This window comes from Anticarsia gemmatalis, chromosome 6 (genome assembly GCF_050436995.1).
Source record: "Anticarsia gemmatalis isolate Benzon Research Colony breed Stoneville strain chromosome 6, ilAntGemm2 primary, whole genome shotgun sequence".
Lineage (NCBI taxonomy): Eukaryota > Metazoa > Arthropoda > Insecta > Lepidoptera > Erebidae > Anticarsia > Anticarsia gemmatalis.
The window spans coordinates 299839-320941 of record NC_134750.1 but is presented as its reverse complement, the minus strand read 5'-3'; the positions used below and the strand labels follow the sequence as shown (position 1 = coordinate 320941).

General features: G+C 45.2%; 1 protein-coding gene across 1 annotated transcript; it reads left to right on the top strand.

Annotated features, from left to right (window-relative positions):
• Nucleotides 1–942: 942 nt before the first annotated feature.
• On the top strand, nt 943–21071 carry Ltn1 (E3 ubiquitin-protein ligase listerin). The gene is made up of 40 exons (XM_076115836.1): nt 943–1125; nt 1344–1544; nt 2698–2829; nt 3136–3270; nt 3544–3656; nt 3978–4163; nt 4746–4917; nt 5342–5408; nt 5484–5601; nt 5693–6530; nt 6898–7096; nt 7437–7642; nt 7901–8043; nt 8318–8831; nt 9062–9325; nt 9805–10004; nt 10296–10479; nt 11571–11757; nt 12050–12329; nt 12506–12643; nt 12681–12818; nt 12856–12993; nt 13031–13168; nt 13206–13343; nt 13381–13518; nt 13556–13693; nt 13731–13868; nt 13906–14043; nt 14081–14218; nt 14256–14393; nt 14431–14568; nt 14606–14739; nt 14772–15089; nt 15517–15658; nt 15930–16073; nt 16529–16680; nt 17964–18184; nt 18465–18644; nt 18925–19092; nt 19379–21071. The coding sequence occupies exons 1-40, from the start codon at nt 1078–1080 to the stop codon at nt 19436–19438; spliced, it is 7362 nt and encodes a 2453-aa protein (XP_075971951.1). The 5' UTR covers nt 943–1077; the 3' UTR covers nt 19439–21071.
• Nucleotides 21072–21103: the final 32 nt, after the last annotated feature.

Genomic DNA, 21103 nt, shown 5'->3' with positions numbered 1-21103 from the left:
TTTTATTTTACCCCATACTAAAGCTATGGACATGCAGACTGGGAACAATTAACTTCAGTACCTACCTAAGTACTTAATAAAGATGGTGAAACAAAACATTGCATTGCCGCAACGTAATAAACAAATATATTAAAAAGTACATACAATATCGTACAAGTCCTTACTAAAAGTGGACTGATTCTTTATTAAATAACTCTACCTTTTTCAGTAAACTCATGCTAGACTCTCGAGCCTGGTGAAGTGCTTCGTTAATATTGAAAACTTTACTTTTCCCATATTTCTTTGGATGAATTTCCAACCAACATCTGTAATGGGGCTTTTTAAACAGCAGGGAGGATGGATGAAACTTGTGTTTATAATAAGCACACTCCTGTTTGGTTAGCTCATCTATTCTAATCTATACTAATATTATAAAGCTGAAGAGTTTGTTTGTTTGTTTGTTTAAACGCGCTAATCTCAGGAACTACTGGTCCGATTTGAAAAATTCTTTCAGTGTTAGATAGTCCATTTATCGAAGAAGGCTATAGGCTATATATCATCACGCTACGACCAAAAGGTGCAGAGTACCAGTAAAAAAACGGGGAAAAAATTATCTAATGTGATGCACGCGAAGTTGCGCGGGTCAGCTAGTTGAATATAAAATGGCTTAATACGGGTTACCGTATTAAGCCGGTGTTAACCGTTAAATATCTTAATGATTAGTAACAAAGAAAGACATACCGTTAGTCAGCAATGGTGACCAAAATGCTGTAAGGTAGAACACTACTTTGAAGTATTTGGATAAAGTATCATTATCAAACAATTTCAAAATAAAATAGTTATAAAACGTAGAGGATACGTACGGGTCCTATTTTATACGATTCGCTGCGCATTTCTGTAAACGATCTCGTTATGTCAATTTCACTACGATGTTGTCAAAGTCAAAGTGACGTTTGACGTTGACGTGACAGCACGACGGCAGCTGTCAGTCGGCTGCCGTGGTTTTAGCAATTTATTTGGAAAACGTATCGAAAACATTACTTAAAACAGCAATAAATTATGATATTGTGTCTATTTTACTAACATATTCATTTCAAAATGGGTGGTAAGACAAAACAAAGCCAAAGGACGAAGAACAATGCCCGGGTACGTATTGTTGTTCCCGTGTCGCAATTATGTTTTATTATTGTATAACTTCACTTTACCTTGTGCAATTTACTTGAGATATTGATTAGTGACTCATTAAGTAGGTATATACAACCAAAACATTAAAATCTGAAGTGAAAATAAGTCATTTTTGTTATTACACGTCATGAAAGAGAACGGGGATGTTTGACCATATTTTGTTTTATTTTCTCTTGTAGCCGTCAAGCAGTAGTCGCAGTGCAGAGTTGCTGAGCAACTCGGTGGTGTTCGACGGAGGTTTGAAGACGGTCAGCAGTGGGAAAGTACTACCGGCATTGTTCCCAACACTGGCCACAGTCAACTTGGAACAGGGACTCAGTCCAGAGTACCAAATATGCATAAAGAAGCTGAATAAAAAGGATCCGATCACTAGAACTAAGGTTATTGTTGGCTTATTTAATTAATGTTAAGCTATTTAAATATAATGGGATAATAAATTGAGATAGATAGTGTAAAAGTGCACATTCAGTGCTAAGTGACCATCATAGACATAAGAAAAGAAGCGAGTAAGTAGGTACCTAGGTAATCCTCAGAGGGGATGCCCTTGAAAGACATACAGATAATATTGGTGATGTCTTCCAAAAGTGTCATGCGAGTAGAACTCGTAACCAGCGGTTGTGTATGATAAGATGTATGAATGTGAATGAAGCACAGAAAGTTTGTGAGAATCATACCAAGTGGTGTTCTCTAGTCTTTACAAACCCTATGGGGAGAAGGCACGATTTTATGTTCATATGTATAAACAAGCTTTTGTGGATGATGTCAACATTATTCCTATGTAAATCAGTTACACATTTTGCATCCAGTGAGTATTTTAGCAATTACTAAGTGTATTGTTAAGTGTGCCTTACACATAAAATAAGAATACAATGTAATGACACAGTTACTGTGATGTAATACTTGATAACCCATTCATTAAGTAATTGACTTCATAAAGTTAATGTGATAAGCTAATGAGACTATTATGTAAACAAACCATAGAAGTAAGAATCTTTTAAACTTAAATACTCGACATGTGAAGTATATAGAGAAAAAATATAACACAATCTGTTTCAGTAACTATGATTATTACTTAAAACTGTCTTGAAACATAAACCATATTACCTGATTATGATACTGATACATCAAAAAATCTCTGTAAAAATGTATAGTTGCAGTAATAGATGAACACGGCGGAGTGGTTGGGATTGATTTCACACAGAACTATTTTATGTGTTATACAATAGATGTTCCTTTTTTTTGTTGTATATATGTTTGTAATAGTCCTGCGACAGAGAAATTCTTAGTGCTGTGCTGTTTTTTCTAAATCTAAAACAAAAAGAAATACACAAGGAATAATAAAACTACAATAAACAATTTATTTAAGATTTTGCTGCTAAAGCTGAGTTTATTCCTAAATACTTGCTTTTTTACTAGCCTTTTTTTGTGTCTCACTGCTAGGCGAACGCCTCCCCTCTTTCGTTACAAACCTGTCTATCCTGTGCCATACTCTGTCATGATGGTCATACATTATAATATGGTAACTTGTTGTAGGCCCTGCAAGAGCTTTGTGAGCTGGTGAACAATGGCAATGTGGATGATGTGGTGGCCACTTTGCCCAGCTGGGCACACTTCTATAAGACACTCACAGCCGACACTGACAGGAAAGTCAGGGAAATGACACAGGTACAGCATTTATTACCTACTTAGTATTATAACTTATAAATAACTTGCAGAAAACTACCTCTTGCATAGACCTCAGGACAGCATATGATCTTGAAAGATTTCTTTGTGGCACGGTTTTGTCATCAAGTATACTTTCCATTAATCTCTATTCACTGGTCAAAATCAGTATTTTGAATATTTGTTAAAGTTTGGGTGTTAAATAAAAAAAAACAAACAAATTAATTAATATTTTTAAACTAAATACTAAATAAAACATATTATTTATGTCACATTACCACCAAATTGTAACTACATATATTGACGCAGGTGTGCCACGGAGCGATAGTGCGTGTGTGCGGTCGACGCATGGCGCCTCACCTCAAAGCGCTGCTGCCGTCGTGGTTGCAGGCGCAGTACGACGAGCATGGGCCCGCGCAGACTAATGCACAGAACTCCTTGAAGGTATGTAGGCATAGCAGGAAAAGTGGTACTAGTTTAAAAACTATAGTCATCTATTGGTTAAGAATTCGAGCCCTTGCCCAACAGTAGGCTAGTATAGGTTAGGTCTAGAAAAAAATATTATGAGGTGTACACTTTTGCATACACCTCAGAATATTTTCTCTTGCTTTTGCAACTGAACGGCTCTTTATACACTGTTCTTCCCCCGTCGACACTATTTTCAAGGCGAAGACAGAAGCTTGGACAATAATATTAATTTAAGGTGTTTGTCAACAGAGTACGTTCCCTGACAGTAAGCTACCAGAAGTAATATCGTTCTGCAAGGCGGAGGTGATGGCGCACCTGCTCGACAACCTCATGGGCAACACAGAGGCTATCGTTACTAAGAAGTATATACTCACCTACTAATTGATATCTACTTTTTACTTATGTGTTTGTCTTGCTTACCATTTTCATATTATTTCTGTAAAAAGGCTATAATCCTCATATAATTAGTTGGTCACATAATTTTGAAAGTAGACCTGCTATAGGGCACACCTATAGCAAGCCAATAGTGGGCTCAATTTATATTAAAACGCCCGACTGCTTATAAACAATGCACCAGCCAACTATTATCCCCCATCAAACAATATTTTAATAACCAACTGCATTAACATTATTACTTATTTACAACACTGCATTGTTCACCCAAAACGTCTATCGTCTTCTAGGATAGAGAACCCAGAAGAGCGCGAGCTGGTACTGAGCCGCATCACGACGAGCAGTCTGCGCGGGCTGGAGTACTTCACGCCGGAGCTGCCGCCCGCGCATCACGACTGGCTCTGGGAACAACTCGCGCCGTTACTCGATGCCAACGCTTACTGGAAGTTCGCCACACATAATGCTCAGCAAGTCAGGTATACCTATTATCTACTTAGATAAATATTTGAACTCTAACGGTGTGCTTTGGTGAGGTCCCAGTACGAAACCCTGAAGGACTCCTTCAATAACGTTGATTACAGGTCTGGTTCCATATAATAATTTTTGTATTGTTTTGTTTGAAATAGTAAAAATAATTAGTACAAAACCAATATTGTCGCCTTTTTTTTTTTTTTTTTTTTTCTTTTTTTTTTTTAAAGACAACTCCCGCACTAAGAATTGCTCTTGTGTCGCGGGGACTTTTACAAACATACAAACAACGGATACAAAGCACAACCAGACCCGAAACAATTATTTGTGGGTCGCACAAATAATTGTCCCGTGTGGGAATCGAACCCACGACCTCCCGTTGCTGTGGTATCGGCGTGGCGACCTAAACCACTGCGCCACGGAGGCAGTCAAACTTTACATTTTACCTTATTATTTCTAAAGAATTGAATGTTCTACTGGGTCAAAGGTTTTTGCCAAAACGAAAGTACGGTTAAACATTGAAGGATATAGAATTTCTCGTTTTATTTTCGATATTATTAACAATGTGATATTTGATTGCCAAAATACAGGGCAGCATGGTTCGGCGCGATGGGTCGTATCCTGGAGCGCTACAAGTGTCAGTTCGGAGACAAGTACGGTCTGCGCACGATGCGCGTGGTACTGAACGCGGCCAGAGACACCAACTCCATGGTCGCGGCGCAAGTCTGGACCTGCCTGCTGCAGTTTATGCATCATATCGAAGTGAGTATTTTAGAGAAGCTCGTGGCTAAAGAAACAACAGCTGCACGGATCGATCTGTGAAGTTAAGCTACGCTTGCCGAGATTGATCTGTGGATAGGATCTTATATATACCGAGTTTCTCCGTGTTTCGAAACGCAGGTTAAATTTTGGGTCCCTGCTGTCATTTTAGAAGAGTTTTGACAGTCGAACATTAACCGATGGGTGTCGTCAGTCGTGTAATAACCCAGGTAACTGGGCTATGGCATCCAGTGAGACTGGAAGCCGACTCCAACATAGTTGAAAGAAAGGCTAGGCCGATTTAATTTTTTGTATGACACTAGAACAGTTTACTGAGTGTGTATTATTCTAGATTTAATCAGATAGCGACTATGGTTATAAAAGATGATTAGAAGTGGGTACCTGAATGCCTATTGTGTTGTTTCAGGACTGGCATAAATATTTGGAAAAGAAAGAATTACTTGTGAAACGGATATTAGATGTTCTAGAAACCGGTAAGTGGCTCAAGACGTAAATTATTTTATTCTAGTAACAAATATTTTTTGTTAACGTATTTTTTTCTGACGTAGGTGGTTGGGGCGACGCGAGGAATCTTTTGACAATGCTTTTACCGTTATTGGCGCATCTACCAAAGGAAATACTCACTAAGGAGTTCTATGAAACATTCTTCAATGCAGTGTATAATGGGCAAGTCAAAACACGTGATAATGTTACCTTTTACCGTGGAAAGCGTACGTTCTAAATGGTTTTAATGTGTCATGGTTCCATTTCTTTACAGACTCGACAAGAAAAGTATACTCAGTTCAAAGAGCGAACGACAAACGTGGATCACGAGCCTAGCCGAATGTTTACGATATCTGTCGATACAACAGGACGACTTCGTGGTAGAGGTCGCCACCGGCGTGCACAGGACATGGCTGGAGAAAGTACTCGCCTCACATCACGACACGCAAACACGAAACAACCTCATCAAATGTTCCGCCACCAACATGACGTCACTCGTCAAATATTGGCTCAAACAATCCAAGGAAGAACACAGCGAGAAATACGACCAACTACTAAGAAACTATTGGCAGAACATTGGCGCCACAGTTTTGACGCAGATAGACAAATGTGGGACGGGATTGGATGAAATAGAGCAGTTGATTGACGGACATATATTATTACTGCAGACATTGAAAACGACGTTTTGGCAGGAGACGAAGAAACAGCAGAGTATTAAGTTCGATGGTGATGAACAAAGTACTCCTGAGAAAAGTCCTTCGGCGACTGCGCAGATTGACGAATCAATTTCTGAGAGATACAAACATAATTTAGATGAACTAGCTCATAGAGTTTGTTCACAGTACTTCGAAATGGCTGAGAAAAAGCAAGTTTCTAACGCTATTTTAACGCCTCTTATAACTGTGTTGGTAGAGTTCAATGGTAAAGGCTTGTACACGGCTATAGCGCGACAGTTCGACGTAGACAGTCCGTACAAGCTGTACGACAAAGTGTTGCGCGTGTGGCTCACCGGTGATACGATGAGGTGCAAGGCAGTGGTCGACATCGTGTTCATGATGATGGAGTACTGCAGCAAAGAAGAACAGGATTGTATCTTTGATTCATTTAAACAAGTAAGTTTGTCCTTTTAAAAATATCTTCTTTCCTGTTATTTCTCATTTCAATAATGTATAGGGTTACTAGGGTGTTAGATGTGAACATTTATAGTAATTTACTCAAGTTAAAATTGGTAGATGATAGTCAATGGCTGTGGCAAGTGCACTTCCGCAAGACTTCCACTTTCTTTGTAGATTGGATCTGCTTTTGTGGTCAAACCAATTTTTCAAACTAATTTGCCAAAAAGCTTGTTTACCGTGCGCTCCGCGACCATAGAGTTGCTTGCGCATTGCTCACTAGCCTTAACTTGTAAGGTCCAGTTTTTTGTTGCCTGTAGATATATTTAGTGCATAAGCATTGTTCAACATTGGCCGTTTGTTGCAGTTCACACCAGCGGTGGTAGAGTGGTGCCTGTCCCGCTGCGTGTCGCACCCGTACATCGGCTCGGCGTCAGGTGGCGCGTGGTTGCGCTCGGCCGTGGCGGCGGCGGCGCTGGGCGCGCTCGCTCAACGTGCCGCGGCGCGGGGAGACGCGCGCGCCGCCGGCCTGCTGCTCGTGTGTCTGGGCGACGGACCCGATGGAGGTACGTCACGGGTGTCACATACATATGTAAGCTTTCGAGCGACCGTTGACATGTACGCTGACGGAAAGACTTAACGTTTCACTCTTGACGCTTTGAAATCTTGAATTGAATTGACGTCTGTTATTTTGAGATAAGAGTAGAAGATATTTTGACATGTTTCTTTAAAATTTAAAAAATATGGTATTTAAATTTTAGTTTTTAGATAGAGATACTTCAGATTCCAGTTATAAAAAAAATATCTAGTAGTTTAAGATTTTTGAAATTTTCGGAAGACCTGCTTTTAGGTAGTCGTCTTCGAAATAAAAATAGGTCTGTGTCAATTCGTTTGTCGTATGTCCAGAGCCGCTGAGCAGCGCTAGCGGGGTGACAGCAGCAGTAGTGACAGTGAAGGCGGCACTGCGCGAGGCGCGCGGCGAGTCGCGGGAGGGGGCGGGCGCGCTGGGAGCCCGCCTGGTCACGGCGCTGGCCACCAGCGACCACGCCGCGCACACACAACACTTCGCTGAACTCGTGTTCGAGCTCTTCAAACTTAATATACTCGTGCCGGTCAGTTTTACTTATATTTTTAATATACGGCTATAAATTGAGATGACGTTTTGTTCAAAACGTCAATGAGTCTAACAAAAAGGGTAACGATGGAAAATGGATGATTATTGTTCCCCGATAATTTGTTCATACCGTCAACTCTAATTTAAAACCTAAAGCTATGCCTTAAATCGTAACGTACTATCTCCTTTAGCACTGCTAACATTTTAAACATATATATTTTTAGATATACTAAATGATAATCAATGTGTTGTGTAGCGTGGCGACAGCACCATATCAGTGGAGACGTGGTGTGAGATCCGGTCGTCGTGGCAGGACGGCGTGGCGGCGCTCGCCGACGACGCCAGGAAACTGTTCCTCAAGCAAGCTGCTGAACTGTTGCACGAACAACTGTTCCAACAGTGAGTACACCTAGCACGTCAAACATATATACTTCTTTTTGTTTTGAATTTTTCGTATACGGCTATTTCTGTGATATAATAGTTTTATAGTTGGTGGTTGTTAAAAGTTATTGAGTGACATGGTATATAATGTTGACCTGATCTACTACTTTGAAAAGTATATGAATCGGCTAGTGATACCTTGTTACTTAAGTTTAAATGACAATTGAAACTTTTTTTCAAATCCGATTTTTTTAATGTTACGAGATAAGTAATATTTCGTGTTACATTTCAGAATAGAAACCTTAGACATCAAGAAAATCGAGCACATAGTATCTCTGTGCCCGCACCTGTTCAACCGCTCGCTGGGCGACGACTCGGACTTGCCCAGTGACGTCACGGAGATCATCAAGTTCACACAACAGCTGTACAACATGGCGGACGACGAGGCGCTCGCCGTGGAGACGTGCGCGTTACGTCACGACTGCGTGACGTCACAGCTCAACTGCCTCTACGACGATGACAACGACGCTATCAAAAACGTTGTAGCGACCGCCGCCGATCAAGAGCTTAAAGAACCAACGAAATTGGACCTTACGCGGTATATGAATAAGTACCTATTTCGCTCGATATATCTAAGGACCCTGTTGCTCCATAGAGTGACGGAGGATGATGATGACGAAGAAGAAGTGAGTGAGCAGAAGACGTGGTGTGACGCGCTCTTGAGTAACAACTACTTGCGACAAGAGTTCTGTCATATATTGTATAGATATGTGATCTTAAGCTCGCTGTATGAAGGATATGCTTACGTAAGTATTTCATATCTAGTCATGAATGAATTATATGAATGTTTTTATGACATTTGTCTTATCAGAAAATAAATAATGAACTTCATTAGTATTTATCTAAAAAGATAAAACTATAATGATTTTTGCATCTTAGCTTAAGATATTTAAAAAATCTCCGCTGTACCTTATTGTTAGTATTAATAGTAATTTCACACTTTTTCATACGAATTATATAAATATAAAATTTCCAGCTGCCCTACTTCGACGTAATAGAACAAGCGAAACTCAAAATGGACACTCTCCTCACTGACGTCATCGCGGCTACGTCACAGTCGTTACGTCACACGATAGTGACGTCACTGTCGGAGGTGGCGGCCGCGAGGGGCTACTACTGGTCGTTCGCTCACAGCTGGTACAAGGTTAACGCGACGAGTGAACGAGATGTTTGCGATGACTTTAACACCTTGAATCTGGAGGAAATTATATCTGGCAATGGATTCTTCCATAGCTTACAGGTATGTGCATATTTGTATCTAAGCCAATTTGTCCGTACTTTAGTGTCTTTTAAGAGAAGAATGGATTTTATTTAAAATTATCTTAAAATTCGATCATCATCATCATCATCATGATCGGTTAGATTAAGATTAAAATTAAAATTTTATAGTGTTTCGAATTTTCATTTCACATTTTAACTATAACAATATTATTACGGTAGCTGCCGCCACGCCGCTGCTAATAGAAATTGTAATGAGACCGATAAAATATAGTATAAGCTGAAGTTTCTTAGGTTATATTTTTTTTAACCCATAACTGTCCTAATGCTGGGCAATGGTTTCCTCCCAAACGAGGGAGGGGTTAGGCTTTGAGTTTACCACGCTGGCCAAGTGCGGGTTTGGCTTGATGACTTTGCATGTCGCCAAGAAATTTATAATTTCTTTGGTTAATAATAGCGTCAGTACTTACTGTCGTTATAATTTTCTCTACCTATCCCCAGGCTAGTTCAAAATACTCGTCGGACCCGGAGCTGAGCTACAAGACATCGTACGTGGTGATGTTGCGCAGCTGGTACGTGGCGCACGCATACTTCGACCCCGAGCCGTTCGTGAGCGACCTGGCCGCGTGCCGCGACACCTGCGACCCCGACGTCATCGTCAATGATTACTACAGGAACCGACGCACTATGTTGTATGAACTGTGAGTATACACTCTAACTAATATTATAAATGCGAAAGTTTGTGAATATGTATGGGTGTTTGTTAGCTGTGGACCCGGAATAATAAATAAGCTACTTTCTATCCCGGTTCCCTAGGGTCAGAATTTACACGGAATGGGTTTCCACTAGGACGAAGTCGCCTCTATATTATATACATGGCACCGTTTTATTTTGATTCTAACTTATTCCAGCATGGTTTTCACGCCTTAAAGATATCAAATTTTGGAATCAGTCACTAATTTATACCGTAATGAGTGAATTGAAACCCTCAGGGACATAACGAAATCGTCGTGGAGTCACGTGGTGAGCAACGCGGCGGCGGTGGAGTTCATGTGGCGGCGGATCAAGTCCCGCGGCTGGGACATGCCGCCGCAGCACTGGGACTTCGCCACCATCTCGCTCTGCTCGCTGCTTATCTCGCTCGACCGCTCCAAGCAGATATGGGGCTCCACCAAGGTAGGCTTTCTAACTACACTGTGTACTGGCGATATCGAATATTATATGCGTATTAGATTTTTTTATGGAGGATGACTCGTTACTAGGTGTGAAAATGTATCGTATATTAAAAGCAAATGAGTCGAAATATGCACGTGCACGCATGTAGAGTGCATAGGAAGATGCGTGCATAAGTGCGGGTGTTCATCGTCCACATTGGAAATAAGTTTACACTATATGTAGATGAAAGGATTTGTAACATTTCAACAAAGTATGGCATACTGATGCAGCACGTGAAACCGGGAAGAGAATGGCAAAATCAAAATCAAATCATTTATTCATATAGGTCAAATGCTGACACTTATGATAGTCAATGATACAGAGAGTGAATTTACCGCCAGTTCGGAAAGTAGGGCCTATGAGAAGAGCTGGCAAGAAACTCCAGGCCACTCTTTTTAATCGCCAATTAGTTTTAACAATCTTTCTATTAGGTATAAAACTTTGATGATGTAAGGAGCTGCTACCATCACTACCGAACACACATAGGTCATAATATTAATAAATTAAATCAATGTAAAGGTGCTAATAAGTAAGATAACAAGTGTATAGGAAGCATGATGGGAGCATCTACCTACATCATGATAGTATTGCAGTCATAAGAGGCATCTCAAGAGCATACTATGGCACAATGAATTATATTGATTTATATGTATTTTCTTGAAAATTTTGGCAAATTCGCCATAACCAGGACGACCAGTCACCCCAAGCAGCACCCGTTCACGAGTATGTCGCATGAACCAGCCATCACCCCTTTCGCACATATTAGAGGGAAGGGGGTGACCCGGCACACGACGCCGCCGCAAGCAATGACATTTTAGTGAGCATGACGAACCTTGGCATGGGAGCCCATCATATCAACAAACAAACACACTTCAACGTATCCATTAATTAAAGTCTAAACATACGGTCGCGGCAGCATATCCTCACCCCGATTTCGTCCTCATTCAGATTTAATCCAGCGTCGGTCTCTCGTGAACTCCTTCTCGAAACTCGAACCCCGCTCGTTTCTTGTGAACTTGCCTCGCTTAACGTACCATGTACTTCGTTCGTAGGTCGCGATGTTGACTCAGTCGGTGCTGCGGCTGCTGGGCGAGGTGCGCGAGTTCGTGTCGGGGCTGCGCGCCGAGTGCCTGCGCCGCGAGCCGCCCCGGCACGTGGCTAACCTCATGCTGGAGTGGACCGAGATGTTCGCGCCCGAGTCCACCGAGCACGTGCTGTCTATCACTACACATGTCCTCGGTATGTGTACACGCCGCTTTTTGATTTTTTTGAAGGATTCCTCGTACTGTTGAGTGTATGAGTGTCACACGGTATTGTTGCGCACGGGTGCGGGCGCGGCGCGGTGCGGGGACGCGCGCCCGCGTGTCCGATACGGACGCTACAATAAGATTTCATATGTTTAATTCCGTCGCGTTGCGTCTGCGCCCACACCCGCATATCAGTCTGGCCAAGCCCTAAGAAGATGAATCTATCAGAAAAATTAACACATGTTTGTCCTTCGAAATGTCCTAGAAAATCGAGTTTGTTCCAGATTCGTGCAAGACGAAGTGGCTGTCGTGTCCGCAGGCACGCGTGCTGTCGTCGCTGATCTCGGTGGTGCCGCGCCTGCAGTGGGAGCTGCTGACGACGCCGCGCGCCCAGCGCGACCTGTCGCTGGCGCGCCTCGCCGTCTGCGGGCTGGCGGCGCTGGAGCGCGCCACGCACCCCGCGCACAAGTACCTCGCCTACTACCTCATGCAGACCATCGCCAAGCACCTGGTGCTGCAGGACGGTGAGTCAGTTACTTATGAGCCTCTGTGGCGCGGTCGGTAGTGTATGCGACCTGTCGCTGGCGCGCCTCGCCGTCTGCGGGCTGGCGGCGCTGGAGCGCGCCACGCACCCCGCGCACAAGTACCTCGCCTACTACCTCATGCAGACCATCGCCAAGCACCTGGTGCTGCAGGACGGTGAGTCAGTTACTTATGAGCCTCTGTGGCGCGGTCGGTAGTGTATGCGACCTGTCGCTGGCGCGCCTCGCCGTCTGCGGGCTGGCGGCGCTGGAGCGCGCCACGCACCCCGCGCACAAGTACCTCGCCTACTACCTCATGCAGACCATCGCCAAGCACCTGGTGCTGCAGGACGGTGAGTCAGTTACTTATGAGCCTCTGTGGCGCGGTCGGTAGTGTATGCGACCTGTCGCTGGCGCGCCTCGCCGTCTGCGGGCTGGCGGCGCTGGAGCGCGCCACGCACCCCGCGCACAAGTACCTCGCCTACTACCTCATGCAGACCATCGCCAAGCACCTGGTGCTGCAGGACGGTGAGTCAGTTACTTATGAGCCTCTGTGGCGCGGTCGGTAGTGTATGCGACCTGTCGCTGGCGCGCCTCGCCGTCTGCGGGCTGGCGGCGCTGGAGCGCGCCACGCACCCCGCGCACAAGTACCTCGCCTACTACCTCATGCAGACCATCGCCAAGCACCTGGTGCTGCAGGACGGTGAGTCAGTTACTTATGAGCCTCTGTGGCGCGGTCGGTAGTGTATGCGACCTGTCGCTGGCGCGCCTCGCCGTCTGCGGGCTGGCGGCGCTGGAGCGCGCCACGCACCCCGCGCACAAGTACCTCGCCTACTACCTCATGCAGACCATCGCCAAGCACCTGGTGCTGCAGGACGGTGAGTCAGTTACTTATGAGCCTCTGTGGCGCGGTCGGTAGTGTATGCGACCTGTCGCTGGCGCGCCTCGCCGTCTGCGGGCTGGCGGCGCTGGAGCGCGCCACGCACCCCGCGCACAAGTACCTCGCCTACTACCTCATGCAGACCATCGCCAAGCACCTGGTGCTGCAGGACGGTGAGTCAGTTACTTATGAGCCTCTGTGGCGCGGTCGGTAGTGTATGCGACCTGTCGCTGGCGCGCCTCGCCGTCTGCGGGCTGGCGGCGCTGGAGCGCGCCACGCACCCCGCGCACAAGTACCTCGCCTACTACCTCATGCAGACCATCGCCAAGCACCTGGTGCTGCAGGACGGTGAGTCAGTTACTTATGAGCCTCTGTGGCGCGGTCGGTAGTGTATGCGACCTGTCGCTGGCGCGCCTCGCCGTCTGCGGGCTGGCGGCGCTGGAGCGCGCCACGCACCCCGCGCACAAGTACCTCGCCTACTACCTCATGCAGACCATCGCCAAGCACCTGGTGCTGCAGGACGGTGAGTCAGTTACTTATGAGCCTCTGTGGCGCGGTCGGTAGTGTATGCGACCTGTCGCTGGCGCGCCTCGCCGTCTGCGGGCTGGCGGCGCTGGAGCGCGCCACGCACCCCGCGCACAAGTACCTCGCCTACTACCTCATGCAGACCATCGCCAAGCACCTGGTGCTGCAGGACGGTGAGTCAGTTACTTATGAGCCTCTGTGGCGCGGTCGGTAGTGTATGCGACCTGTCGCTGGCGCGCCTCGCCGTCTGCGGGCTGGCGGCGCTGGAGCGCGCCACGCACCCCGCGCACAAGTACCTCGCCTACTACCTCATGCAGACCATCGCCAAGCACCTGGTGCTGCAGGACGGTGAGTCAGTTACTTATGAGCCTCTGTGGCGCGGTCGGTAGTGTATGCGACCTGTCGCTGGCGCGCCTCGCCGTCTGCGGGCTGGCGGCGCTGGAGCGCGCCACGCACCCCGCGCACAAGTACCTCGCCTACTACCTCATGCAGACCATCGCCAAGCACCTGGTGCTGCAGGACGGTGAGTCAGTTACTTATGAGCCTCTGTGGCGCGGTCGGTAGTGTATGCGACCTGTCGCTGGCGCGCCTCGCCGTCTGCGGGCTGGCGGCGCTGGAGCGCGCCACGCACCCCGCGCACAAGTACCTCGCCTACTACCTCATGCAGACCATCGCCAAGCACCTGGTGCTGCAGGACGGTGAGTCAGTTACTTATGAGCCTCTGTGGCGCGGTCGGTAGTGTATGCGACCTGTCGCTGGCGCGCCTCGCCGTCTGCGGGCTGGCGGCGCTGGAGCGCGCCACGCACCCCGCGCACAAGTACCTCGCCTACTACCTCATGCAGACCATCGCCAAGCACCTGGTGCTGCAGGACGGTGAGTCAGTTACTTATGAGCCTCTGTGGCGCGGTCGGTAGTGTATGCGACCTGTCGCTGGCGCGCCTCGCCGTCTGCGGGCTGGCGGCGCTGGAGCGCGCCACGCACCCCGCGCACAAGTACCTCGCCTACTACCTCATGCAGACCATCGCCAAGCACCTGGTGCTGCAGGACGGTGAGTCAGTTACTTATGAGCCTCTGTGGCGCGGTCGGTAGTGTATGCGACCTGTCGCTGGCGCGCCTCGCCGTCTGCGGGCTGGCGGCGCTGGAGCGCGCCACGCACCCCGCGCACAAGTACCTCGCCTACTACCTCATGCAGACCATCGCCAAGCACCTGGTGCTGCAGGACGGTGAGTCAGTTACTTATGAGCCTCTGTGGCGCGGTCGGTAGTGTATGCGACCTGTCGCTGGCGCGCCTCGCCGTCTGCGGGCTGGCGGCGCTGGAGCGCGCCACGCACCCCGCGCACAAGTACCTCGCCTACTACCTCATGCAGACCATCGCCAAGCACCTGGTGCTGCAGGACGGTGAGTCAGTTACTTATGAGCCTCTGTAGCGCGGTCGAGGTTCCTCCAACTATATTGGAGTCGGCTTTCAGTCTCACCGGATGCACCCAGATACCAGTATTTTACAGGGATCGACTGCCTTTCGAACCCCCACAACCCGGTTACCTGGGTTATAACACGATACCCTTCGCTACTACTGGTTTTCAGACTTTCAAGCTTCCGCCTACTGTTAACGACTGTCAAAGAACTTCGAAAATGACAGCCGCGACCCACAGTTTTACGTGCCTTCCGAAACCCGTAGGAACTCGATATGCGTAAAATGGTCACATCCACAGATCGACCTCGGCAAGTGTAGCTTAACCTCAGAGATCGATCTGCGCTGTTGTTAACTAAGCCACGAGCTCCTCGATGTAAAGTACGTTGTGTTAAGTGAACGTTGTGTGTGCAGCGCACGAGCTGGGCCTGTGGAGCAGCGAGGAGGGCGCGGACACGGACGAGGTGCGGCCGCGCCCGGCGTTCGCGCTGGACTACTGCCACGCCGCCTTCACCACGCTGCACGACATCGTCGACGCCGCGCTCGCACACATCGTGTAACGTACACCATTACATACTAAAATATATAATGTTTTGTTAAGTATTGCATGCGTGCTTCTTGCCTGTTCTTTACTAATTGCACCTTTTAATTCCGAGTTTTAAAAGTAAGAACGAACTTTACGATAGTTAACGACATGAATACGATCACTTAAATTACGAGAAAGACTGAATCGAGAGCCCGTTATGGACACTTTTAACCCAACAATGATAAGTTTCAAGTGAGACGAAAAGCAACTAATTTGAGTGTTCGAACATGTCGTCCCTCAGGTTGGGCGAGGAGACGTGTGAGTTGGTGAGCATGTCGGACAGCCACAGCATGGCGCTGGGCCTGCTGCTGTTGGCCGATACCATCGCGAACCTGTTCTCGCTTACACGTGGCGATCTCACGCAGATCTACATCTCGATATACAGGTATAACGAGAAACACAACCCACCTTTCTATAATTTATATTTTTTTACTTTAGTTTCCGTGAAGCTTCGACCGGGTGCCCGTAGGAGCTAGCTCACTCGCAGCAAATCATGCAATAAAATATATTTACACATATAATTCTTATGTTTCTAGTCAGTGACCGAAATGACCGATATACAACACTCGTCCGCCTCTCGACAAAAAGTATATGATACGGACGTTATATATACGTATACTTATGGATACGTTTGTGAATTTGTAAGTTTGAGGCCGGTAATCTCCGAAGCTACCGAACCGATTTCAAAAATTATTTCGCCATTAGAAAGCTAAATGATCCGAGATCGTATAGCCGTACATTTGTTTTAAATTAAATAATAGCTTTCAGACAGATTGATCAACATTTATAAAGAGTTATTTTTTTTTAAATATATGGTAAACAAATTGTGTGTATGTGCAGAGAGCGTCAGTACGCGGCGGCGCTGCTGACGACGGCGCTGCGCCTGCTGCCGGCCGCGCTGTTCGCGTACGGCGCGGAGGGCGGCGGACACTCGCCCGCGCCGCCCGCCTACGCAGACCTGTTCCTCGCCGTGCAGCCCTTCTCCATGAGCGGTGAGTGCATCGACACCGCTCTCTGTATTATTGGAAGGCTTTTATTAACACCAATGAAGCGATCATTTAAGCCACTATTAAACAATGAAACGAGATCATAAATGGTTCTAATTAGTCATTCTTACGTCACTTAAGCAACTATCGTTCAGTGAAATCTTAGGTATAGGTGGTTCTAATTAATCTTTTTTGTTACGATGATAATGCGTATTAAAAGAACGACCCAATATTTTATGAATAGCAATAATGTAACGTTTGTGTTTTTGAGTTTCGTGAGGTCCCCATACAATGAACTTGTTCTTTTTTTTGGTACGAAACCCTGCGTGCGCGAGACCGACTCGCACTTGTTTTTATCTGTAAAGACCAAAAAACCATAGCTGGAGTCCAGTTGCATCGCTCTATAGAGAGTCGCAACGAAATTTCGCTTACCTAAATCATGGCAGTTTGAACACACCTGACCACTTTAATATTGTTGATTACATTAATTTATCTGAAAGCTTTTTATTTAAACACATTTGCGTTAGTACATAGTCGCTGTTGTTTGTTGAAAGATAAAACGAATCAGACTAAAAGGCAATCAGCACAAAGTAATGAACAATGTAGGTGCAGTCATACTTGTGAGAGCGCGCTTATAAACACGTGTCACCTTTGTTTGTGGACGAAGATAGAAATACAGTTCACATCGAATAAAATAATAAGTTCGCCATTTAAAAATACTTGGTAGAAGGTATAAAAAACTAATAATGTATATAAAGTCGGGTCCAGACAAGTGTTACGATTAATGTAAGATTATTTGTAATTTAGTATTGAGTGAGTGTTTTCATTTTATCCCATTTCTAAGCTGATCAAGTCGCCTGAACGGTGATATGGTTGTACGACTGTTTTCTTAATTGACTATCATCGAGACCGACTTTTTACGTGCCTTCTTGTGGAAGACGTTAAGTTCATATACTGCTATGACTCCATCTATGGAATGACCGTTTAACGCACATATTGTTTACCGACGGGCGATCACAATCAGATATGAGCGCCTCATTCAATTACAGAATTCGCCTTTCTTGATACGTGATCTTACATTACATGTAACACTCGTCTGGGTCCTACAAAAGAGAACACAAAACTAAACTCTCTTCGGTAGTAATGTATAATAGCTAGCTGACAATCGGAGTCAGCCTGCGACCACGGCCAGTGCACCCTGCGCCGAAACGTTAGTCATTTTAAGGTAAAATGCGTGTACGTGTCAATTCCCATATTTTATTAAACATGTATATGGTTGTATCTCCCAGCGGCGACGAAGGGCAGCGATATAAGCGGCGCGGCGTGTCGCGCGCTGTACACGACCGTGTGCGGCGCGGGCTGCGGCGCGGCGCGCGGCTGGTGGGGCGCGGCGTCGGGCCGCGAGCCCAAGCTGCTGGAGCGCCTCGTGGCCGCCTACGTGGCGCCGCACGCCATCAGGGAACAGCTGCAGAACCTGCACAACCGGGCCGCCGAGATTGACGACACAGAGGTCACTGCATGTCTTTTACTCGTTAACCTATTTTCACAGAACGAATAGTCTTTTCGTTATGTTAATAAGATATGTTTAACTGCACCCAAGTAAAGTATATTCGTGAGGTCACTAGACATTACAAAATGTCTAGAAAAATGCACTTCATGAGTTACCTTTCAAAAATAATACTCCATTCGTGAGTTTGATTTTTTTTTCTTTTCTTTAATCACTTTTTGTCAAGTACGTAAAAACAAATAAAAGTCATTGAACCATTATTGAACGTGTATCGTGGTTGTAGATCCGCATCTCGTGGTCTGTGAACGAGGTGGTGTGCGTGTACAACGTGGAGGAGAGCTTCATCGAGCTGCGCGTGTGGCTGTCCCGCTCGCACCCGCTAGTGCCGCCACGCTTGTCTTCTCCCTCGCTCACCGGCTCCGCAAGCAACACTCACTGGCTCGCGCTCTACCTTGCATATCAGGTAACGTTACCATCAAAAGAGTCCTCTTTCAGATTTTCTCAAGAAACTTAAATTCTCAGCAAAATAATATTTTTGGGGATGTGACCATACTATGTTGTTACGTATTCGATAGATCACCTCTACCCAAACTAAACGAAACCCTGCTCGAACACTTCTTAAGCTTAATTCTAATCTCTGAAGAGAGTATCCTATTTGTCATAGTAGCAAAAATACGTATAAAAATATTATACGTTTGATACAGTATGAATTATATTGTATTTTAAAATGTTTGTATACACAGAACGGCACGCTGCTGAACGCGCTGAAGATGTGGACGGAGGCGGTGAGCGCGAAGGTGGAGAAGTCCCCGCAGTGCTACATCTGCTACTGCCGCCTGCACCCGTCGTCGGGCCGCCTGCCGCGCGTGCCGTGCCACCAGTGCAAGAACAGGTTCCACGACGTCTGCCTGGTCAGTACAATAGAACTTTCTTTATTTATTTGTTTTAGGTAGCAACAATCATGATAGCGAAATGACATGCTAATTAGTAGTGTGCTTGCGATTTGATGGTTTTCGCTTCACATATTCGATTTAACTGTCTCTGAATTGCAATAGTATTAGCGATTGCAATTTACATTTTTATACTCGGTAATATTCGGCATGTTTTTTTTGACGCCGTATCTCGTCTACAAGTCCACGGTCCAGGTTATGATAGTAAAAAAGAAGGGCGTTTTGTTAATCGTTGTTGTTGTTCCAGCGCAAATGGTTCGCGACCAGCAACAAGTCCAAGTGTCCCCTATGTCGCGCAACATTCTGATAATACGCCCCGCTTGCTGTCGGAGCGAGACACCGGTAGTCGCCGGTCACTGACCCCACGCCAACGTGTGACGTCACTACCACTGGACATTACAGGAAACTACTCCTGGTCAAAACACATAACAAACTGCTTAGTGCTGTGCGAACTTCTCGTTGTAAAATAAAAGTGAATTATGGATGAAATGGTGAATCCTGTAAGTTACAAAAACTCAGATAGCGGGGTTCACGGCAAACGATCTATCTTTTGAGTCGCTCCGCCGATAGTTTGCGTTTCAACCACTCTTGAGCGCATTGGATCGTTTAATGTGAATCCGGCTAATAAGTCCATTTAGTCCGTATAAATGATGTACAAATAATATTTAATGATGAAATACTTATAAATAAATAAAATAAGCGTCTTTATCTAAATAATATGAAATACAATTATATTTACATTTGGATACTCAATTGACTATAGTAACTTTTAAGATTCACCTGATGACAAAATCTGGACAATGTAATTTACCGTACTAAACATATTATATTATAATTAAATGCGAAATAACCTACTGTTAATTCGTGGTACTTGGTAAAAGCAATATTTATTATACTCGATACATAGTAATTAACAATAACAACGAAATTGTACAGCTACTTGATAAAATATAGGCGTACTGCGAACGTCATATTATAGACATAGTTATACTGTACCCGATTGATGTTAGGACATCTAATTTCTTCATTAGCAGTACCTACGCTCACTGTGACATTGAAGGAAGGATTTCAAAGACAACTGCGGGTCGCAGACGGTACACCTGTAGTGTAAACGATCTAAGACTTCCCTTCTTACGCTGACGTCGGTGGTCTACGTCAGTCTCACTTACGTATACACTACGTGGTATGTGACAGTCCACTGCGACGCGGCCGTGCACAGTATAATATGTCCATGTTATACGCAAGCGACGTGGGACCGGAGGAAGGGAAGCCTAACAGAAACAGCTTAGTCAAGATTGTCGTATCCCGATTTCGTCTATTTGGAGTAGCTTTTTGTAAGGTACACTTCTTTAAAATACCTTGTAAAGGAATAATCAGCATCGGTTACAGTCGTCACAATCTATGTTAACTAACTAAAAATTTAAAAATACCTACTGGTCAGTAATTGTCTGAAGTCCTTCCTTAATAAAACAATTAGATTTAGTTCTTGCAATAATTATGTAGCATTAAACAATTAAATTACAGCCTCTTCATATTTTGACAAATGTACTCTATCCTCATTGTACAAGTTAGTTTTTATTGCGTTGTATACGCTAATCATGTGTTTAATACGTAGTGCAATATTTACCTGTTGGTAGTGTTTGACAGTTATTATTACATCTAGGTAACAACTTTGTAACGAACGGTGGTCTGCTAGAACAATCGCAAATTGCAAAAGTTTAAAAAAAGGTTCTTACAATAAATTGACACAGATTTCTGTGCAGTTTGCAGTTTGCCATCGCAGCTTGCAGTTAGTCGCTCGTCACAAAGTTTTTCTTTATTAGTTGGCGCGGGAGACCATAAAATAAAATCATCTTTGTAAATGTGTTTCACAAAAAATTCATGTCTTGTCTTTTTTGATAATAATTTGTGTAAATAAATAAAAACATTATCATCTTAAACTGAGTTTTAATTAAACACGTGGATTATTTTG

Excerpts from the sequence above, each read along its gene's own strand:
- Ltn1 (XM_076115836.1), top strand. The coding sequence starts at position 1,078 with ATGGGTGGTAAGACAAAACAAAGCCAAAGGACGAAGAACAATGCCCGG. Across the intron at positions 7,097-7,436 it reads GGGCGACGGACCCGATGGAG|AGCCGCTGAGCAGCGCTAGC; the intron begins GTACGTCACGGG and ends TCGTATGTCCAG. Across the intron at positions 18,185-18,464 it reads CCGAGATTGACGACACAGAG|ATCCGCATCTCGTGGTCTGT; the intron begins GTCACTGCATGT and ends TCGTGGTTGTAG.